The 17,142-nt window shown below is 41.0% G+C and overlaps 1 protein-coding gene across 2 annotated transcripts in view; it reads right to left on the bottom strand.

The window, feature by feature from the left end:
- Positions 1 to 17,142, bottom strand: part of BICC1 (BicC family RNA binding protein 1) — a 108,318-nt gene that overhangs the window by 18,244 nt on the left and 72,932 nt on the right. For both annotated transcript variants that reach the window (XM_035137506.3, XM_088670188.1), the window contains exons 4-11: positions 12,425 to 12,504; positions 9,259 to 9,417; positions 8,596 to 8,649; positions 7,860 to 8,054; positions 6,199 to 6,450; positions 3,896 to 4,027; positions 1,061 to 1,247; positions 362 to 520 (exon numbers count right to left, since the gene is read on the bottom strand). In XM_035137506.3, the coding sequence (XP_034993397.2) occupies positions 362 to 520; positions 1,061 to 1,247; positions 3,896 to 4,027; positions 6,199 to 6,450; positions 7,860 to 8,054; positions 8,596 to 8,649; positions 9,259 to 9,417; positions 12,425 to 12,504 (1,218 nt within the window). The remainder of the gene's footprint in view (positions 1 to 361; positions 521 to 1,060; positions 1,248 to 3,895; positions 4,028 to 6,198; positions 6,451 to 7,859; positions 8,055 to 8,595; positions 8,650 to 9,258; positions 9,418 to 12,424; positions 12,505 to 17,142) is intronic.

Here is a 17,142-nt window from a genome sequence, read left to right as displayed (position 1 = left end):
TGATCACACCACTTTAATGCTATAAACGAGAGCTTTCCAAACAGTGACGCGGCACGTTAGTGCGCTGGCTGCAGTGAGCGGGTGTGTTGTGCGAACGCTCTTCCTGGGGCTGGAAATGGGTTCGCTTAACCTCCGGTTTGCTAGCAAAACTGAATTACTGTGTCGCAAAATGATGCATGTCTAAAAAGTGCGTCAACAACATGAAAAGTTGGGGAAACTCTGCCATAAACCTTTGTTGGAACTTGGGAATTCTTCATAATTTGGATCTCATGCTTCTCTCTAAAACATTTTTTACCGTTCACTACACAAAAGTTCAAGCTCCTCCCCCCCCCCCTTTTAAAAACAAATTAGACCTACTAACCTGTAGCACTTGTATTGGCAATTGAAGATGCCCACAATGTTGGGCTGGGTGTGCCTGAACTAGGACTCTGCAAAGGACTAACAGAACTATTTAGAGCATTTAGGAGAGAGTTTGGTGTGGTGGATGTGCTGACGGACAAGGCTGTTGGACCAAGGAGGCCTAAAAAGTAAAAAAAAAAAAAGCATGACAGGTAACTTATCTCTCGCACGATTGCACAGAATTAATGAAACAATGCTTTAAAAAAATAAATCAAATTCTTCAAATTAATTTTGCTTTAATATCACATTGGAGGGCTGACATTTTCAAAGAGGTGTCCACAGAAACCTATACTTCCCATGATAGCTACTTCCCCCTTCAGTGATGCTGGCGCTACCTAGACATGGGGGCACTGCACTTCCCCCTCTCATTAAACTCCAGCGTGGCAAGTTCAACAACATTCTTTGGAAACTGGTCACCAATGGACTGTACTTTAATCAGAAATCCCATTGACACCCAACTCTGTCCTATCCTCGTCTCATACCCCAGCTGTTCCTTCATTGCCAACAGCAATTGCCTCAAAGCAGTTATCTTACATCCCACCCTCAATATCTTCCATTACCCCTCTTCAGTTAAATACATGGTTAAAACACACAGCTCGTCCCACAACCCAACACATAGTGCAAAGTTTTCGAGTACAGTAAAGTACTGTAGACTTCTTACCGAGTCCAGTAAGTCCTAGCCCAGCGGAGGACAGGATATCCAAACCAGGACATGAGAGGCCAACAGGACATGAGACTGCGGATGGGCTTGTTGCCATGGGGACTCCACTGCTTTCAAGGCCCAGGAGACATTTTCGTGCCTCGTACATGTTTAAGGCATTTCGCTCAACACTTTTCACAATTACAGACTGTAAGGAGGAAACATGTAAGCAAGGAAATGCAATAAAATGTTCCAAGTGATTCTGATAACTGGCAACATTTAGAGGAATTTGTTTACAAGCCCACTCTCGAGCCAAACTCATCCTCTGGTATTAATAGAAAGACAGCAGTGAGGTCTGCAAAACTTGTAGGGATTACTTAACATTTTGCCTTTTTCTAAAGGAAGAACTGTGGAACACAGGGACTACAATGAGCCTTGTTTAATTCCTCCCTTACAAGATAAAACACAATTATCTTAATGATGTGTATGTTTTATAATCTTTCAAAATGGGACAAGTGTTTATGTATATATAAAAAAAATCCCCTGCAACTACTTAGAATTACACTAAATAGTTCTGGTATCAAATCTATGTTTTTATATACACAGGGAAAGTGAGATCCTTTCAGCCTTAATGGACTCCACAACTTCCAGCATCCTCTTTTCTGCCTGTTCTTCGATCACAGAGCAAGGTTTGCCAACAACCAAAATGCTGCTTGTACCTGAGCTAAAATCTTCCTTCTTTTCATTTTAGGATGAAGGCCTGCAAACCGTGTATGCTACTGATTATTCTCCCTTTCAAGTTTATGCCTCTTGAGTCCCTGTATCCTGCACCCACCCCCACTCCCAGCCTCATGAACTCAGGCTGTTTCCGCTCCATACACAAACAATGTTACATGTGCAATGTGTCAAGGTGGTTAATGCAAACCAAGGTTCACTCAAACCAGAAACTCTGCACAGCCCTGCTCCAAGCTTCCAATTCTGGCCACATAACTTAAAATTGCACATATTGAAAACAATATATCCTTTGGTACTTGTCTCTGAAGGGGAAGGGAGGCAGTTACCAACATGAATTAAATCAACAGGAGACCTGGAGATCAATTGATGTAAACAACATTTTGCCAGTTTGAACTGAATAGGTGCATGGTGAATAGAACTGCTATACTATAGGCTCAGATCCTTATTAACTTTATCACGGCAATACTTCCAGAAGATTGCTCTGGTTAAGGAAAACCAAATTCTGGCCACATGGTGGGGAGCTCAAGGAATTATTCTATCATTTAATCTTCCAACCCAGACTGCATTCCAATGGGCATTAGTTGCGCAACATTATTCTTACATCATGTACAATCAGCCTGAAATTTTAGTAAAAATGGAGTTTTTACAAACACCTGACAATTCTTCCCTTGCTTGGGTTTCTATATTTGTGTTGCTTATATCCCTAAAACAACATAGCAATGAATTAGAAACCTCCTATTCAGTGTTGGAAACTCTCATTGTTCTAGGCGCATTTTGTGACAGGGAATTTCATTAGTGTGAGCAGTTTCTGAGCTCTGGCTGCAGTACTGCACCTAAGATTTCAGATTAAAAATGCAGAGTGGAAGGAAAGGAGGACCTTTTTCTGCCTCCCCACTTCCAGTTACTCTCTGAAGACTGGAGAAGAGACCCTCTTAAGAATGGGGGGGGGGAGAGGAGGACTAGACCATGTGAAAAATGAATGTAATATTTTAGCTGCAATTCATTCATTTTCAGCTTTGTATTCTTGTTATAACAAAAGTCCGCCTGGATATTCCATAGTTGCGCCCATAACCTAGGTTTAAGGTGCCCCTTAGCTTTCATATCTTAGTTTCTAACACTGCTCGTGTTCATTGGAAGCCTTTATTATTAAAGCTTTACTGCAGTACCAGGGATATAAAGAAGTTTTCTGTTGTTCACAAATAACCAAAAAAAAAAGATCGTTTGATAAAGCCAGTTCAAATAAAGCCAGCTATAAAATAGTTAATAGTATAAGTTAAAATCAAGGTAATAGGATGGATATTACCCAGTGGTGATATGATATGGATGTTGCCCTGTTTAATGCTTTCTCCTATTAAATAGTGAAATATATATTTGCTCCTCTTCCCATTATTTCACAAATCTGTATGCAAGATTTGTGCAGGCCTTGCAACCCGTTTAGCAATTTGCTATACTTATTTTTTTGCTTTATATCCAAAGGAGCTTAAGGCAGCGCACATAACCCCACTCCTCATTTTTTCCATCCTTAAAACCCTGTGAAATAGGTTAGGCTGAGAGACAGGGACTTGTCTAAGGTCACTCAGTGAGTTTCATGACTGAGTGAAGTCTCAAGTTGCAAGATACTACTGGAAAATATGAACAAGCCCATTGGGACACATTCTAGGTTCTAAGCATAGACAACAGAGGCCCAGTGCCTTGCTTGCCTCTCACCAGAGCCCATCATCACAAGGGCTCTTTGGTGGAAACATTGCAATAGGTGGGGAACCATGTCCTGCTTAGCTTCTGGTTTCCCAAGTGCCACTGGTTTCCCAAGCCCTCTTGCTTGTGCAATATAGAGCTGGGTCTGAGTATACATGTAGGGTTAAAGGGGATAGTGTTTCCGTAACACTCCTAGTTTATTAGAAGCATTGGCTTCTCAGAGCTAAATGCATTACATTATCTTTTTTTAAAGAGTGCAAACTGGCTGCAGAGGTGCTCTGTGAATGCAGGAAATAATTCTCAATAAAAGGCAAGTCTTGTTTTCAGATGCTATACATCCATTGACTGGACAGCTAGTTTGGTTTATTTCTGGGCTGCAGGAGGAAGGCTTGATTTGCCTACAGAAAGGGAATGTTTTCTACCAACCTTGCTTGGCTGCTTTGGCTTTGGCTTAATACTAATGAAGACGTCTAGCTGTTCCATTAGCTGAGTTATAAAGTGTGGTTCTACATCAATTTCTTCCTTCATATCGAACATCAGCACAAGAGGAAGGCAGCCCTGAAAGATTAAATACAAAACCCAGTATCAACAGGCAGGCAGAGCATTATCCTATACATGCCTACTCAAAAGTAAGCGTCACTGAATTTGGAGGGGCTTACTCCTACGTAAGGAGGTACAGGATTTTCACAAGTGATTCTTAAAATTGGTTCACTCGTTTCCTGCATTTGCAAATGAATGAAAAAGAAAACACAAGAACCTACAAACTAAGACATATTTAATTTTGCAATGAAGCTTTCCTATTTAACACTGGAAGCCACTGAGAAGGGGCATTTGGGAAGCAGTGTTTTCACCCAACTATATTTCTTCCTCTCATTAAATGCAGGTGAGACTGTGGGGGTTAAGGAACCACTGTCTGAGATCGGCAATGGACTGCATGATGGCCAGTTTCAGTTAGTAATCTACTTACCATGTTCTGCACTATCTAGGAAAGGGTGCATGGAACTCATCCGGCCAGTCTTAAGACATTTGCACTGGCTTCTTGTCAATTTCTGGGCTCAATTCAAAATGCTGTTTTTATTGGTTTAATCTGCCCAGTTCTAGACATCCTCCTCAGAAACCTTTCTTGCATCTCTGCCCCCAATATCTTAGGTGAGCTGGGGAGACACTTATGTCTGCAGTGGCACTCAGATTCTAGAGCTCCTTTCACTGCAGAAGACTTGCCTAGCGCTGAGCCAACTGAAGGTAATTTTTTTTATTCACAGCAACCTATACTGCTTTAAACCGGCTTTTATTCTTTTGGATGCTTCACCTTCTTCTGGCTTGTTGCATTTTAATTTTTTAAAAAATAAAACCTGAACTGTCTGAAGAAAGATAAATAAAATTAATGAGCATGACATGCTTAAAAAAAATCATCCTTGCACTTGATCTGCTCATCACTTTTCACTCTATTTAAAAATATAAAAAACACTTCTGCTGCTCTTCTGAGCATTAAAAAAGGGCTTTTTAATTTAAGCTTTCTGTCATTCTTACATAGAAATTAATCAGTATCCCTGATGGTGTTTTCTATGAGCATATCTTAAAAAGCATACTTCTAGATTAAATTTCTTCCTCCACACTGAATACTACTAGTTGGATATTCAACATCAACAACAATAGATCAATGGAACCATAACTTACCATCCCATTATATGTGCACTCCCTTGCAGCATTGAAAGAAAGAATGGCCATGTTAGTTCTTGTCAACTGGATGTGTGTGTTACAAATCTGCTAACTTGAGCTCTCACTATTGCTGTTTTAGGCTATGGGAATTCAAAATTCAATTCCCTGTACTTATAATTCTCAAATTCCAAAACCCATAGTTCATGAAATCTAAGTAAACAGTTTTTGGGCTGGAACTCAAATGTCACTGATTTGAGCCACTAACGCTAGAATTTCTCAACAGATCTTTGCAAACTTTTGTGCTGAGGTATTTGCAGGTTTAAATTACTTAGAAAACAGACAAACATTGGCTTCATGTTAGTAACTCATTGGTTAAATCATGCATCATTTAATTAAAGAGTCCCTTAACCCTATCAAACCTATTATGCTTGTGTACACCTAAGAAGGTAGCCTGTGAATAGGACATATTTGTGTTTGGAAACACATACATAAATCATCATATGCTCAATGCAGAGTTCTCGCTGAGGTGACAAACCTGGTATTGGCTCACATGACTGATTGCTACTCCATGCACAAAAAATCCCTCTTCAAGAGGAAACTAGAAGTGAAGTAGGGAGGATTAAACCCAGGGCTTTTTTTTCAGCCGGAACTCAGTTCTGGCACCTCTCAGGTGGACGCCATTGCCATTGTAAGAGAACAAGGGAGGTGTTCATGGTGAGTTCCAGCACCTCTTTTTTCTAGAAAAATAGCACTGGTTAAACCCAAACCTTGTTCTTAACATTCCAGTTTTTTATATTTTCCTTTTGTATGGAGGAGCATTTAAATCACACAAATCCACATCAACCTGAAGCAAGACAGTCTAGACACAGATTTACCACTCCAGCAGGAACTGGGAACCCCTGGTCTTTGCAGATCTGGAAACAGCAGCTGTGATCCCTATTGACTGCATAACTGCTCACAAACCTACAGCCTTATCATTCATTTGAGTACCAGTGAATTGGCCTGTGATTGCAGTGTTTTTGTTGTTATTGCTGCTGCTTGACAATTTCCACAGTTTTTAATGTACATACCATGAGGTACTGTCTGGCAAGGCAGACTGACTCAATAGTGCCCTGGAGGTAGACTGTGGATTTCTTCTGTGGGTTACTGGGATCGGGGAAATGGATCTGAGCACCAGTTCTCTGCATTATATGCTTGATGTTGCTGCCGTTCCGACCCATCATAAAGAGATGATGCTGAGCTGCTATATCCAGCTGTGTGCTCACGGGGATTGCAGAAGCCAAGCTACCAGCCAGGTGCTCCAAGAGCATAGCTGTTCCTTCCTATTTAAAAGAAGTTTGAGAAAAGTTTATATCAGGTTCCTCCCCATATATTCTGCATACAGAAAGGAATGAGACTTATCTCAATTAAAGCAAAGGGGTTAATATGCAGGCTTGTGTATCCAGTGCTGTAATTATATTATATATATATATATATATATATATATATATATATATATATATATATATATATAATATTCAGTTTTGTTCAATCCATACTAGATGATCTCCTCCCCAACACACAGTCAGTCTCATAAGGCGGCTATATTTTGTGTGAGGATAAAATGGGAGTAAATCCTACGTAAATACCCTGAAAATGGCATTAAGCAAGGGTAGGTTACAAGTGCAGTAGAGACAACTTAAAATTCAGGGAGTGGCAATTTGTATTTGACCACAATGGATTGGGTTTCTAAAATAAGAAAGTAGCAGCTTCCTTTAAAAGTCTGATTGTCTGGTATTTAAAAAACGAATGGAATAGGTGAAAGATGCATCAACATGACATCTATGGACAGGCACAGGAAATCACTCATGCTGGAATGCATAACAAATTCTCTAAGAGATCCGTCCTTTTAGTATTCCACAATATTCCAAACTGGTGAACATACCACATGTGGCATGGAGATCATGACTAGCTGCCTGTCACCAGGCCTGCCGTGCTTATGTCTGTCAATAGACTCAGTGTATCCACACATGTAATCCAACGTGGCTTTGCCCAAAATGCTACAATTGCTACCTAGCAAAATCAGGACTAAGGACTATGAGGCCTAAGCACAATGCATGATCAGTGCACAGAGGTAAACCATGTCTTTCTGCTAGATGGCTGCTGTCCTCTCACTCGAACACATATTGATCTTACCCACTTAGCCTGATGTGTGAAACAGGCTCAAGTTTCAGTCTCTAAACATATGCAGGTAACACATGGAACTCCTGTCTGTACAGTGGTACCTCGGTTTGCGACCGCAATCCGTTCCGTGGAGGCGGTTGCTCGCCGAAGCGGTCGCTCCCCAAAGGCACGCTTCTGCATGTGCGTGAAGCACCGATAGAGCGCTTCTGCGCACACACACACGCAGTGCAGATCGCATCTGCGCATCCAACACCGTGGAACCCGGATGTAAACACTTCCGGGGCCACAGCGGTCACTCGCCGAAGTGGTCACAAACAGAGGTAGACGTAAACTGAGGTTTGACTGTACTAGGATACTGCAGGGTTATGACCTGAAAAATAGCGCAAACTGCAGTTTCCATTATGCATATGCACACCATTGAAAAAAGGCTTTGTTAAACAATTCACTCCTTTCTCTTGGGCAGAAACAGGCAGTTTCAGCCACACAAATCCAAGCAAAGCGACAAGAACAGATACTACATCCATCTGTGCCTTCAGTACAACCACAGTAGTATCAGCTAAGATGTTACCTTCACAGAACTAGCATTATTCTGAGATCCTCTGATGATGACTGTAGCTCCATATGTCCGAGAACGCTGTTTAAAGGATACTGAAATATTATATGTCTGTGATATATGCTGAATTGTAGGAGAATTGGGATCAGGGATTGGTTGAAGGATTCCAGCTATAGGTAATTCAAACATCAGCACCAATGGGAGCAGCTCCTGGAACAGTGATTAGAAACAAAAGTTCAACACAAGGAAGAACTTATCTGGCCTATCATGAAGGTATATATTCAGAATTCTAAGTCAAGCAGCCAGCCTTAAAAGCTGTTTAATGCTGCCCACCATCTTTCATTGCACAATCTCTACCAGAAAGCATCAAATTATTACATTTCACCTCTATTTAACAGTGGAATAGGTAGATATGATGCCAGAAACCTAGGGGGAGTATTAAAATCTACAAACTGTTGTTGCATCTTCTGGGGCTTTAATCCACAGAATGTGTCTATAACTTTGTCAGTACAGCACATAAAAATAGGGTGAACACAAGTGGTTTGAAAGGAAGTCTGTAAATATCTGCTACAACTAGTATATCCTCAGAACTACGCAGTTCTGCAGCATCCCCAAAGTAGACAGCAGCCAGGGTGGTTTTCTACTTTCTGGGTCAAGTGAACTATATAAAAAACTTATTTCAAGGACCTGAGGAAGGAGCCAGGAGGGCTCGATGGAAGGCACCAGTTAGATACCAGCATATGATAATTACCCGTATTCTAACTCTGGCCGACTCAACTCCGGCTGGTTGTCCTGCAATTGACACCTGCGGAAATATGAACGTAAGATTGAAATTGTAACAATGAATTCTACCATTGTGATTCACAGTTATGCATCTGTTGGTTATCCTTGACGCTTAAAACATAATTGGAAGTTCTGGTTTCTTACTACCCTCCCCCACTACAACATTTTTCAAACTATGCAAGGTTTCTATTAGATACATTATCAAAGTTAATTCAAGAAGTGCTTAAATGTTATTTTAAAATTATGTAACAAAACAGACTGGACCACAAGAGGTGCTATTTCAAAGATAGCCATTGCATTTGTAATAAAAATGCAATCTAATACTTTCTGATCACTTCAGCAAGTGATTTGTTTGGCTGAGAAAAGTTTTAAGATTCATTGCTTCAAGTTTCTCTCTATACTCACTTACGCCCAAGGACATAAACAAAGCCACTCTTACTCAGAGGCAAGTTGAAGGCAGTCGTCTTAGGCAAAAGAGGCTTGGGAGTAGGACAGAAAGGTTTCTGGGGTAGGGGAACGTCTTTTGTCTCAATTAGCAAAACGTCTTGGGGTGCCATTGACACGAACAAAGCCTTGACTCATATGTATGGATATTATGACTCAGTGCAGTGGTTGAAAAATATATACTCACTTGATTGCTTTTTTCTGCTTGGTTATTTCTATTAGAATCTGGAAAGTGGATGTGGCATCCTGTTTCCTCCATCACCTTTTTAATGTTATTTCCTCCTTTGCCAATCACATGAGAATGCTCTGTATGGGATACATCCATCTTCAGAGTGACTCGATTACTCTGCAGGGGGGAAAGGTCAGAAGTTTATTTTATTGCGTCCTTCCAATACAGAATATATATATATGAAAGTTGCCTTTGTCCCACACTTCATGAAAAACCTGAACGGAAGCTTAAATGGAACAGTGGGCGAGTTTTCATTTTCAAATCTGAGTACTATTCTACTGTTGACATTTCAAATCCATTAAAAAAAGGCCACTTATTTTGCCCTGTAATTTAACAAGTGAAGCACTGTGGAGTAGGTGAAAATTGTTTTGATACAGAACGCATAAGGTTCTGCATACAAATGGTGGATTAATGAAACCTCCTCCCTCCAAGAGGACATCAAAAATTGGTAAATGAAAGTTACTTGCTCAAAAAAAAAGCACCACCTATATTCTTCTGTATTTGTTATCAGATGGTTATGTACTTGGGAGACATCTGTCGACCAGAAATTGGGGGATATGTGGCCCTCCTGATGTTGCTGGACCTCCAACTCCCATCAGCCCCAATGAGCATGCTCAATGGTGAGAGTGGTCAACCTTTGGAAGGCCATAGGTACCCCTAGACATAGGTATCTTATGTTCTCAACCCTTCACTGGAGCTGCTTTCCTCGCCTCTCTCCCAGCCTAAAACTGGGTACGGAAGTTGAGCAAGTGAAAGTCCTCTTTATCTGCTAACTTTCTGTGAACCTGCCTGCTCTTAAAGCCACGGGAGCAGAGAAGGGGAAAAAAGGGGGAAGCAGTAATCCTATGCCTCACAGTTCCCATGAATCTAACCATTTTCCTTCTTTCATTAAAGGAAGATGCTTGCGGGAAGGACCACTTTTCTTGAGACTTATGAATCCACTCCCCACTAGAGACACAGGTTTTGAGCTTTGAATAAGCTACTCTATGCGATCTATTCAGCAAAAAAAACCAAAAAAAAAAAAACCACTGCCCTCCACAGTTCTTAAATGCCTGAGATTTGCCTTGGGCAAATATTAGGGCTGTAAATTATATTGAAATTGCTGGCACATCCAAGGGTTAAGGCAAATGGATGACATGTTATAAATACAAACCAAGAAAAAAACCCATACTGGAGTAATGACAATTTTTTATGATAAGGTGTGCCTCAAGGACCATTACCTTGCATTTTACTCTGGCATTTATTAAGCCTCTGACTGGTATTTGCAATAAATACTACTACTACTACTACTACTACTACTACTAAGTAGCTACTACTACTACTACTACTACTAAGCAATAGGTAAATAAAGGTTTAGAACAAGGAGCTACCCCTCAGCCGACTCATGCTGGGAGTGATTGCTAAAATCTGGGGCAAACAGAAAATGATTGTAGACCTTTAATGGAACACCAAGGTTACATTGCTGAGGAGCATTCTTGCTGTATTATGTTATGCTAAGCTCAGGAGGCTTGCTTGGTGCCATCTTTATGTATGTTTAGGTGACATGCAAAAACTTTCTTCCGTAACCAGGACTTTGACATTTAGCTATCTGTGGCCTTTTAGAAGTGCGTAGGATGCTTTTAATGGATTTATCTTTCCTCTTGGTTTTAAGGTATCTATGTGGGGTTTATTGTCTGTTTGTTTGGTTGGTTGGTTGGCTGTAAGTCACTTTGAGTTGCCCTGGGAAAGATGAAGTGACTAACAAATTTATAGAAGAAGAAGAAGAAGAAGAAGAAGAAGAAGAAGAAGAAGAAGAAGAAGAAGAAGAAGAAGAAGAAGAAGAAGAAGAAGAAGAAGAAGCCAAATCATAGTTTGGCACTAATGCATAAGGATGCAGGCTCCCAGGAAAAAAACCTTCATGACTACTACACTCTTCTCTGGTTGTTTTGCCGCTGCACTGTTGAAAGCTAAGCTATGTCTGCCTTAGCATGCTATGTAAACCTAGGCTTGTGGTTTAACTCTCCAGAGTATGTCATGAACTATAACCATGGTTTGTTCTGTGGTTTACACAGCTTGTGGTTTATCTGGGAGAGCTAAGCCAGGTTCAGATGACACATTAAGCCAAACTATGTCTTAGCTCCTAACATGTCGCAGCAGCAAAAAAAGAAACCAGGGAGGAGGAAAGTGGCCGCCGCAATATCCTCCCCCGCATTCAGCACATTTTGCACACCATGGTATTGCTTAGTATGATGTATAAGCAAAACTATTTTGCCTGCTTAAAAGCATTTGCAGACAACAAATGGGCTGCTGCAGCACACCAGCATCACACATCTATTTACTTCTCTCAGCCACATCCATATTTAAGTGGTTTAAAGGGCTCCACTTTGCTAGGCTAAATCTGAAGAGAAGCTTCAGGGCTAACCTCATGGGTCACATACTGCCCTAAGTGTCTCTGCAAACTCTTATATGTACTGTATAACTTTTCCAAATGCTACACTGAAAATGCAGTTTTCTTTTCGTGATAATTACACAATACATAACTTAACATTTTAACAAATATTTCTCATGGCCTTCAATGCCCACTCTGTGACCAAGTACAGATTGTGTGCCCATGGCAAGTAATTTTTACCCCACCCATTAAAACAACTGCATTAGCACATCTGCATGACTTGACAGCTCTTAGGGGGATTTTCCGTGAAATTGTAACCAAATGGGATGTAGAGCTCCAATCAGTGCAGACAGTGGCTTGTGCCAAAGCAGCTTTTTGGGGGGTAAGGATTCCGTGGGATCAGGCTGCTCATGAATTAGAAAAGAAAACTGTCCAGTTACAAAAACCCCAAGTTATTAAAATAAAATAAAATAAAATAAAATACTCCAGAGTTCCTTTTGGATGCTGTCATTGACTCATTTTGCAGCATGCAAAGCTGTACTACTTGAAATTACTTGAAAGCAGATCAAATTTAAAGATGGAAACAATCACTGGCTGTTTTAAGCCATGTAAATGTTAAATTTCAGTGAAAATGTTTGCTTTTTAATGTAACCTAAGAAGGTTCAGGAACGCTAAGTGCTGGTGCACTGCTGAGTCTCAGGAATCAAGAACTTGGAATTCCAAGCCCAAGGGCTGGTTAATTGATTTTCATCTTACTTTTGTGTCCAAAACAGACATGATCTTCTCTTTAGCTTCTTTGACATTTTCCTTTTTCCCGGAGACTTTAATATGAGGATCTTGAAAAGAAAAACCAAAGAGAAATATTACTTTGGTAAACGGGCTATGCAAGCCATCCAACAAATTACCCCTTCTTTCTACTACAAGCCAACACAAGCCCTTAAGTCATGTCTCACTGTTCATATGCATTAATTTTTGTAAGTTACACTATGCTCACACAGTATAGGCACCGCCGTATACGTCTTTCTCTAGAGAACGGTGCAAAAGCTTCTGTAGCTTTTAAATGAATTTGGTTGTTTATGGCCAAGCAAGTGTGCTTTCAGAGCTTTCAAACGGAATCTACTGCGGAATGTGCCAGCCACTTAGGGTTACATATTAACACTTTGGGAATGTAAAACTGTCCACTGCCAAGCACAACAGGTTCAGTCTTTATCACAGAAACATGCAAGATAGGCCATATGAAACAGTGGTGTTGCATCATTTGCCAGTGCCTGGGGCGTGGAGGGTTAACAGAACCCACAGGGCCACCCCAGCCCTTACCACTGATGCCGCTGGGTGGGCGGGTTCACGGAGCTAATGCACCAGCCCAGCCCTCACCGCCTGCCCGTCCACGCAGGGAGGAGCACAGCTGGCCAATGCAGCCCTTGGCAGGCACCTCCCCAACTCTGGGTGGGCAACCATTCAGCAACAGGACTGGAGACATGGTGGTAAGGCAAGGCTAGGTTGGGCCCAGGTGCCCAGAGACCCCCGTCAGCAGGCAGGGTGGGATGGAGATCCCTGCATGGGGGGGCCTAATTCACGCCCCCTAAATTCATGCACCTGGGGCTATGGCCACCCACCACGCTACACCCGACGTGAAGATGTAAAATTGTTTTCCTGAAGAAGCCCAAGAGTAAATTCACAGTTAGTAACTACAAAAGTTAATCCGTCCACTTTTCTTTCTTTTTACTAGTCTTCCTGTCCTTCTCACAGTGTTGTTAATTTCTGGCCAGTAGGCTCTCTCACACTAGTTGCCTGGAGGCAATTCCTACGTGACACAGGAGGCCAGTGAATTATCATATTGGCCCAAATATAAGCTGCACCTTTATAATTGGAGGGGGGGGGAATACCTGAATATAAGCCCCTCCATTCCTGGCTGCTCCTGGCTGCATACTGGGTGTGGCGTGGCGTGGCGGGGGGAGTTGCGCTGCATTGCTGGCTACCTTTCCCCTTCCTCACTCTCTCCCTTCCCGGCCTTGGGGGAGAGGATGGGGAACTACACTCGGGGCAGGCACTGCTTTGCCGCGCTCCTGGCTGCATACCGTAAGGTCACGAATATAAGCCACACTTTAACTTTTCACAGTCGGAATTTGGGGGGAAAGTGAGCCTTATATTCAGGCCAATATGGTAGCTTTCACAAGGCTGCTCATGGCATGTCAACATAAAAGCTTTCATCACTTCATAGCTATGCCAAATCCCATTGAAATAAATGGAAATGAAATGTTTAATTCTCACTGGTTACAACAGAGGTAGGGCTGAGGTGCCAATCCTGACTGTGGCCCAACAGGTCAATAATGTCTTTGTGAAGGGTGACCACTTGCATTGAAAAGGTCAATACAACACACATTTCATTTAGAAGTAAGCATCCACTGCCCAGCACAATAACTACAAAGAGAAAACTGATTATTCTTTCATTGTTAGGAAGAATGTTTTGTTTAATATTATTTAAGTAAGAATTGTAACTTTTTAGCTTTTCCCTGGGTCTCTAGGACTGAAAGAGAACAAGAACTGTACTATTCAGTTTCCTGAATATCATATACAAACACCTGTATCACACAAAGGTTTTCTATATACCTTGCTTGCAACAGCTTAGAATTTCGCTATTAGGGAAGTTAATTTCTCCCCTCACCTAAAAATTAGCTTAAGTTTTTCTGTGTCATATTTTAAGGAACATCCTTTTTTTTCATATTTTCCCCCGACTAAAAAATGATCAAGGCACTTTTTAAAAACTGTAAATATATTACAAAAAATGTACACATCTACCAGGGTCCCTTCAGGAAATGCAGAAAATGCTGGCATAAAGCTAATAAGAGCCATAATTTATTTTAACAGGCATAACAGGAAATACAGGTAGAAATCATCAGTATTCCTGGATGAGACCTCAGTTTGTTTCTACTTAAAAAAATACTTGTCATGTTCAGTCTTTTAGATATTATTCCAAACATGTTTACATCATGATTTGGGCCATTGTGTGTAGAGAATCTTGTTTGTATAGGTAATATATACATACATAATTTTATCTGTATGCTGCCTTTCCATAGTTAAAACCATGCTCAAGGCAGCTTACAACATAATAAAGTCACGCTACACCGAGAGAGGAAAAAACACCCCTAAATATGGTAATATAAATTATACACACTACCTATTATGGCACATTATGGTCACACTCCCCAGTTATGGATGTCAGTTCACATCAAGCAATGCATATTACACCACCGTGACCATGGAAAATTAATTCCCCTTGCAACGGTAACAAGTACTGACTAATTGACTTTATTGTTTTAAGCTTTCTTGGCAGTTCCTTATCAAGACAAATTGCCACACAACACAGTCACAGAGTGAAAGCAAATGCCCACTTACTAGAATTGCTTCTTCAGTCAAAAGTTCTCCCGACATGAATTTGTCTTTTTACAGGGATGTAGAACTAACAGAAATATGTAGCTGTTGTTATAATGCAGAAGGACAGCTCCATCTGGTGTTTTTATACATTACCAGCCCAGCTATTCCCATAAATGTAAGTTACTGTACATTCTGATTTGAACTCAATAGGCTGACAGCCTGGTGCTAAATATTGCTACTGAATCAAGATGTTTTTGAGAGACATGGCGCTACTACAGTCCATTCTCCTGGAGCACAAGGCAAGGCAATGCGAAACAACCTGAACATGTTTGGAAACAAGGGTCACACAGAAGGAAGAGAGGGCAAGCAGAGTCCAGTGTGCAATGAGAAATCTCATGCACAGACAGAACATTTTGCTTAGCGCTGTGCTAAGCAGAACCTGCTACGTTGTATATTGGTGTAAATGAACGTGACATCAAATGTAACAAGAATAATAATGCTTAGTGTTGCGTTGAAACCTGGCCTCCAATTTCTTCCCCTCTGAAAGAGGTTTCCGACTTCCTCATTCTCAGAGCACCTTAGAGTTTCACTTTAATTTCAGTGGGCGAAAGGTTGAGCAGGGTATAACTATGAGGATTGTCATGATGCACTCGAGCCCTTCAAAATTTGCCACTACTGAAATCTATCCCAAAACACAGTAAAGCCAAAGGAAACAGGGTGGTATGATCATTCTAACTGGGTTAATACTTTTGATCACCTTATTTGTTGTGGAAGGGGTGACTTTTTCCCTTTATTGTGACAATCTGCCCACTCCGGGCACAGAAAAGCTTAGAATCTAAGCCTTAGGTAGCTATTTGGTGATGACAGCATGGCAGATTATCCGAAGCCCTTGTGCAAGAGAAGGGTTGCAGAATACACCTGCAATAAAACACCAGTCTGGAGTGGCCGTTCATAGCAAAACACAGCTCAAGATAATGTAGGCTGAGTGGAACTATACTTGAGACTGAACTCCAGAAGCTAGCTAAAGTTTGCAGGGGGGGGGGGAGGGAAGATAGTGTTAGGGTGCAATTAAATTCTCTCTCAGCAATAAGAGGCTTGTGGGGGGACATGAAACAGGCCAACTACAGGGCACTTTCTGTTACCAAGAGCATCAGACCACACTGATTTCTTGCCTAGCATAGAATGGGCAGCAACTGTAGCCACTGATATCTATAGCCAAGTAGTTCTCAATGTTTATGATTAAAAGCTACCATAACAAGCACAGGTATTTGAGGAGGGTGCTTCTATGGAGAAAACTCAAATCCATAAAGAAGAGCTGGTTTCAACTTACTTGCCTGTAGTTTCAACAGGATGGCAAGAAAGCCATTTATCCAATTTGTGCACCCTTTAGCAGAAAATGTTTGTTTTGTGAACATAACCACAGCACACAAATACCCCTCAACTTCTTATCACAGTTTATTGTGCTTTTTACGAAGCATTCCATTAGAAACATTCAGTTCTGTTTCTAAAGGATTTTGGCAAGTGCTGCAACCAGCTAGCAGCCAAATACCTTAACATCTTTGTTCCCAGAGGTTTATTAGTTTTTGGCTCAATAAGTTTAAGACTGTCCAGTAAATGCAGATGACAAGAACTGCTGCAGCAATTACATTAGTTGCCCCAAGGCATGAAAACAAAACTTCTTCCACACAAAGATATACTAGTGTTAAAAACAATTCATTGGAGGGAGGGACACACGAAGGTCTTGAATTGTCCCTGTTGTGGTCACAACAGGGAAAGCAATACTGTATTTGAGTTTTTAAGAGTATGGCACAAATACCCTTCTTAAGCAACTTTAACTTTGGATTTAACAGAGTAATATCAAAGGCTGCTTCCTTTGCACTCTCATGGAAAAATAGGCCATATCCACTGAAAAAATAGCCAGGCAATTTTTTGAAGCAGCAAAATCTGTAACTTTTAGACCTGACACAGGTCATGGAAAGAGAAAAGAGATACTCTGTTGAACACTTGAAGTTTACAAGGTACACATTCCTCTGGATTTTTGCTGAGTCCCTAGATTTTAATAAATAAGTGAAAATCCATTATAGGCTCCACAGTTTAAA

This window comes from Zootoca vivipara, chromosome 5 (assembly GCF_965207765.1).
Source record: "Zootoca vivipara chromosome 5, rZooViv2.hap1.1, whole genome shotgun sequence".
NCBI lineage: Eukaryota > Metazoa > Chordata > Lepidosauria > Squamata > Lacertidae > Zootoca > Zootoca vivipara.
This window is presented reverse-complemented; position numbering and strand designations above follow the sequence as displayed.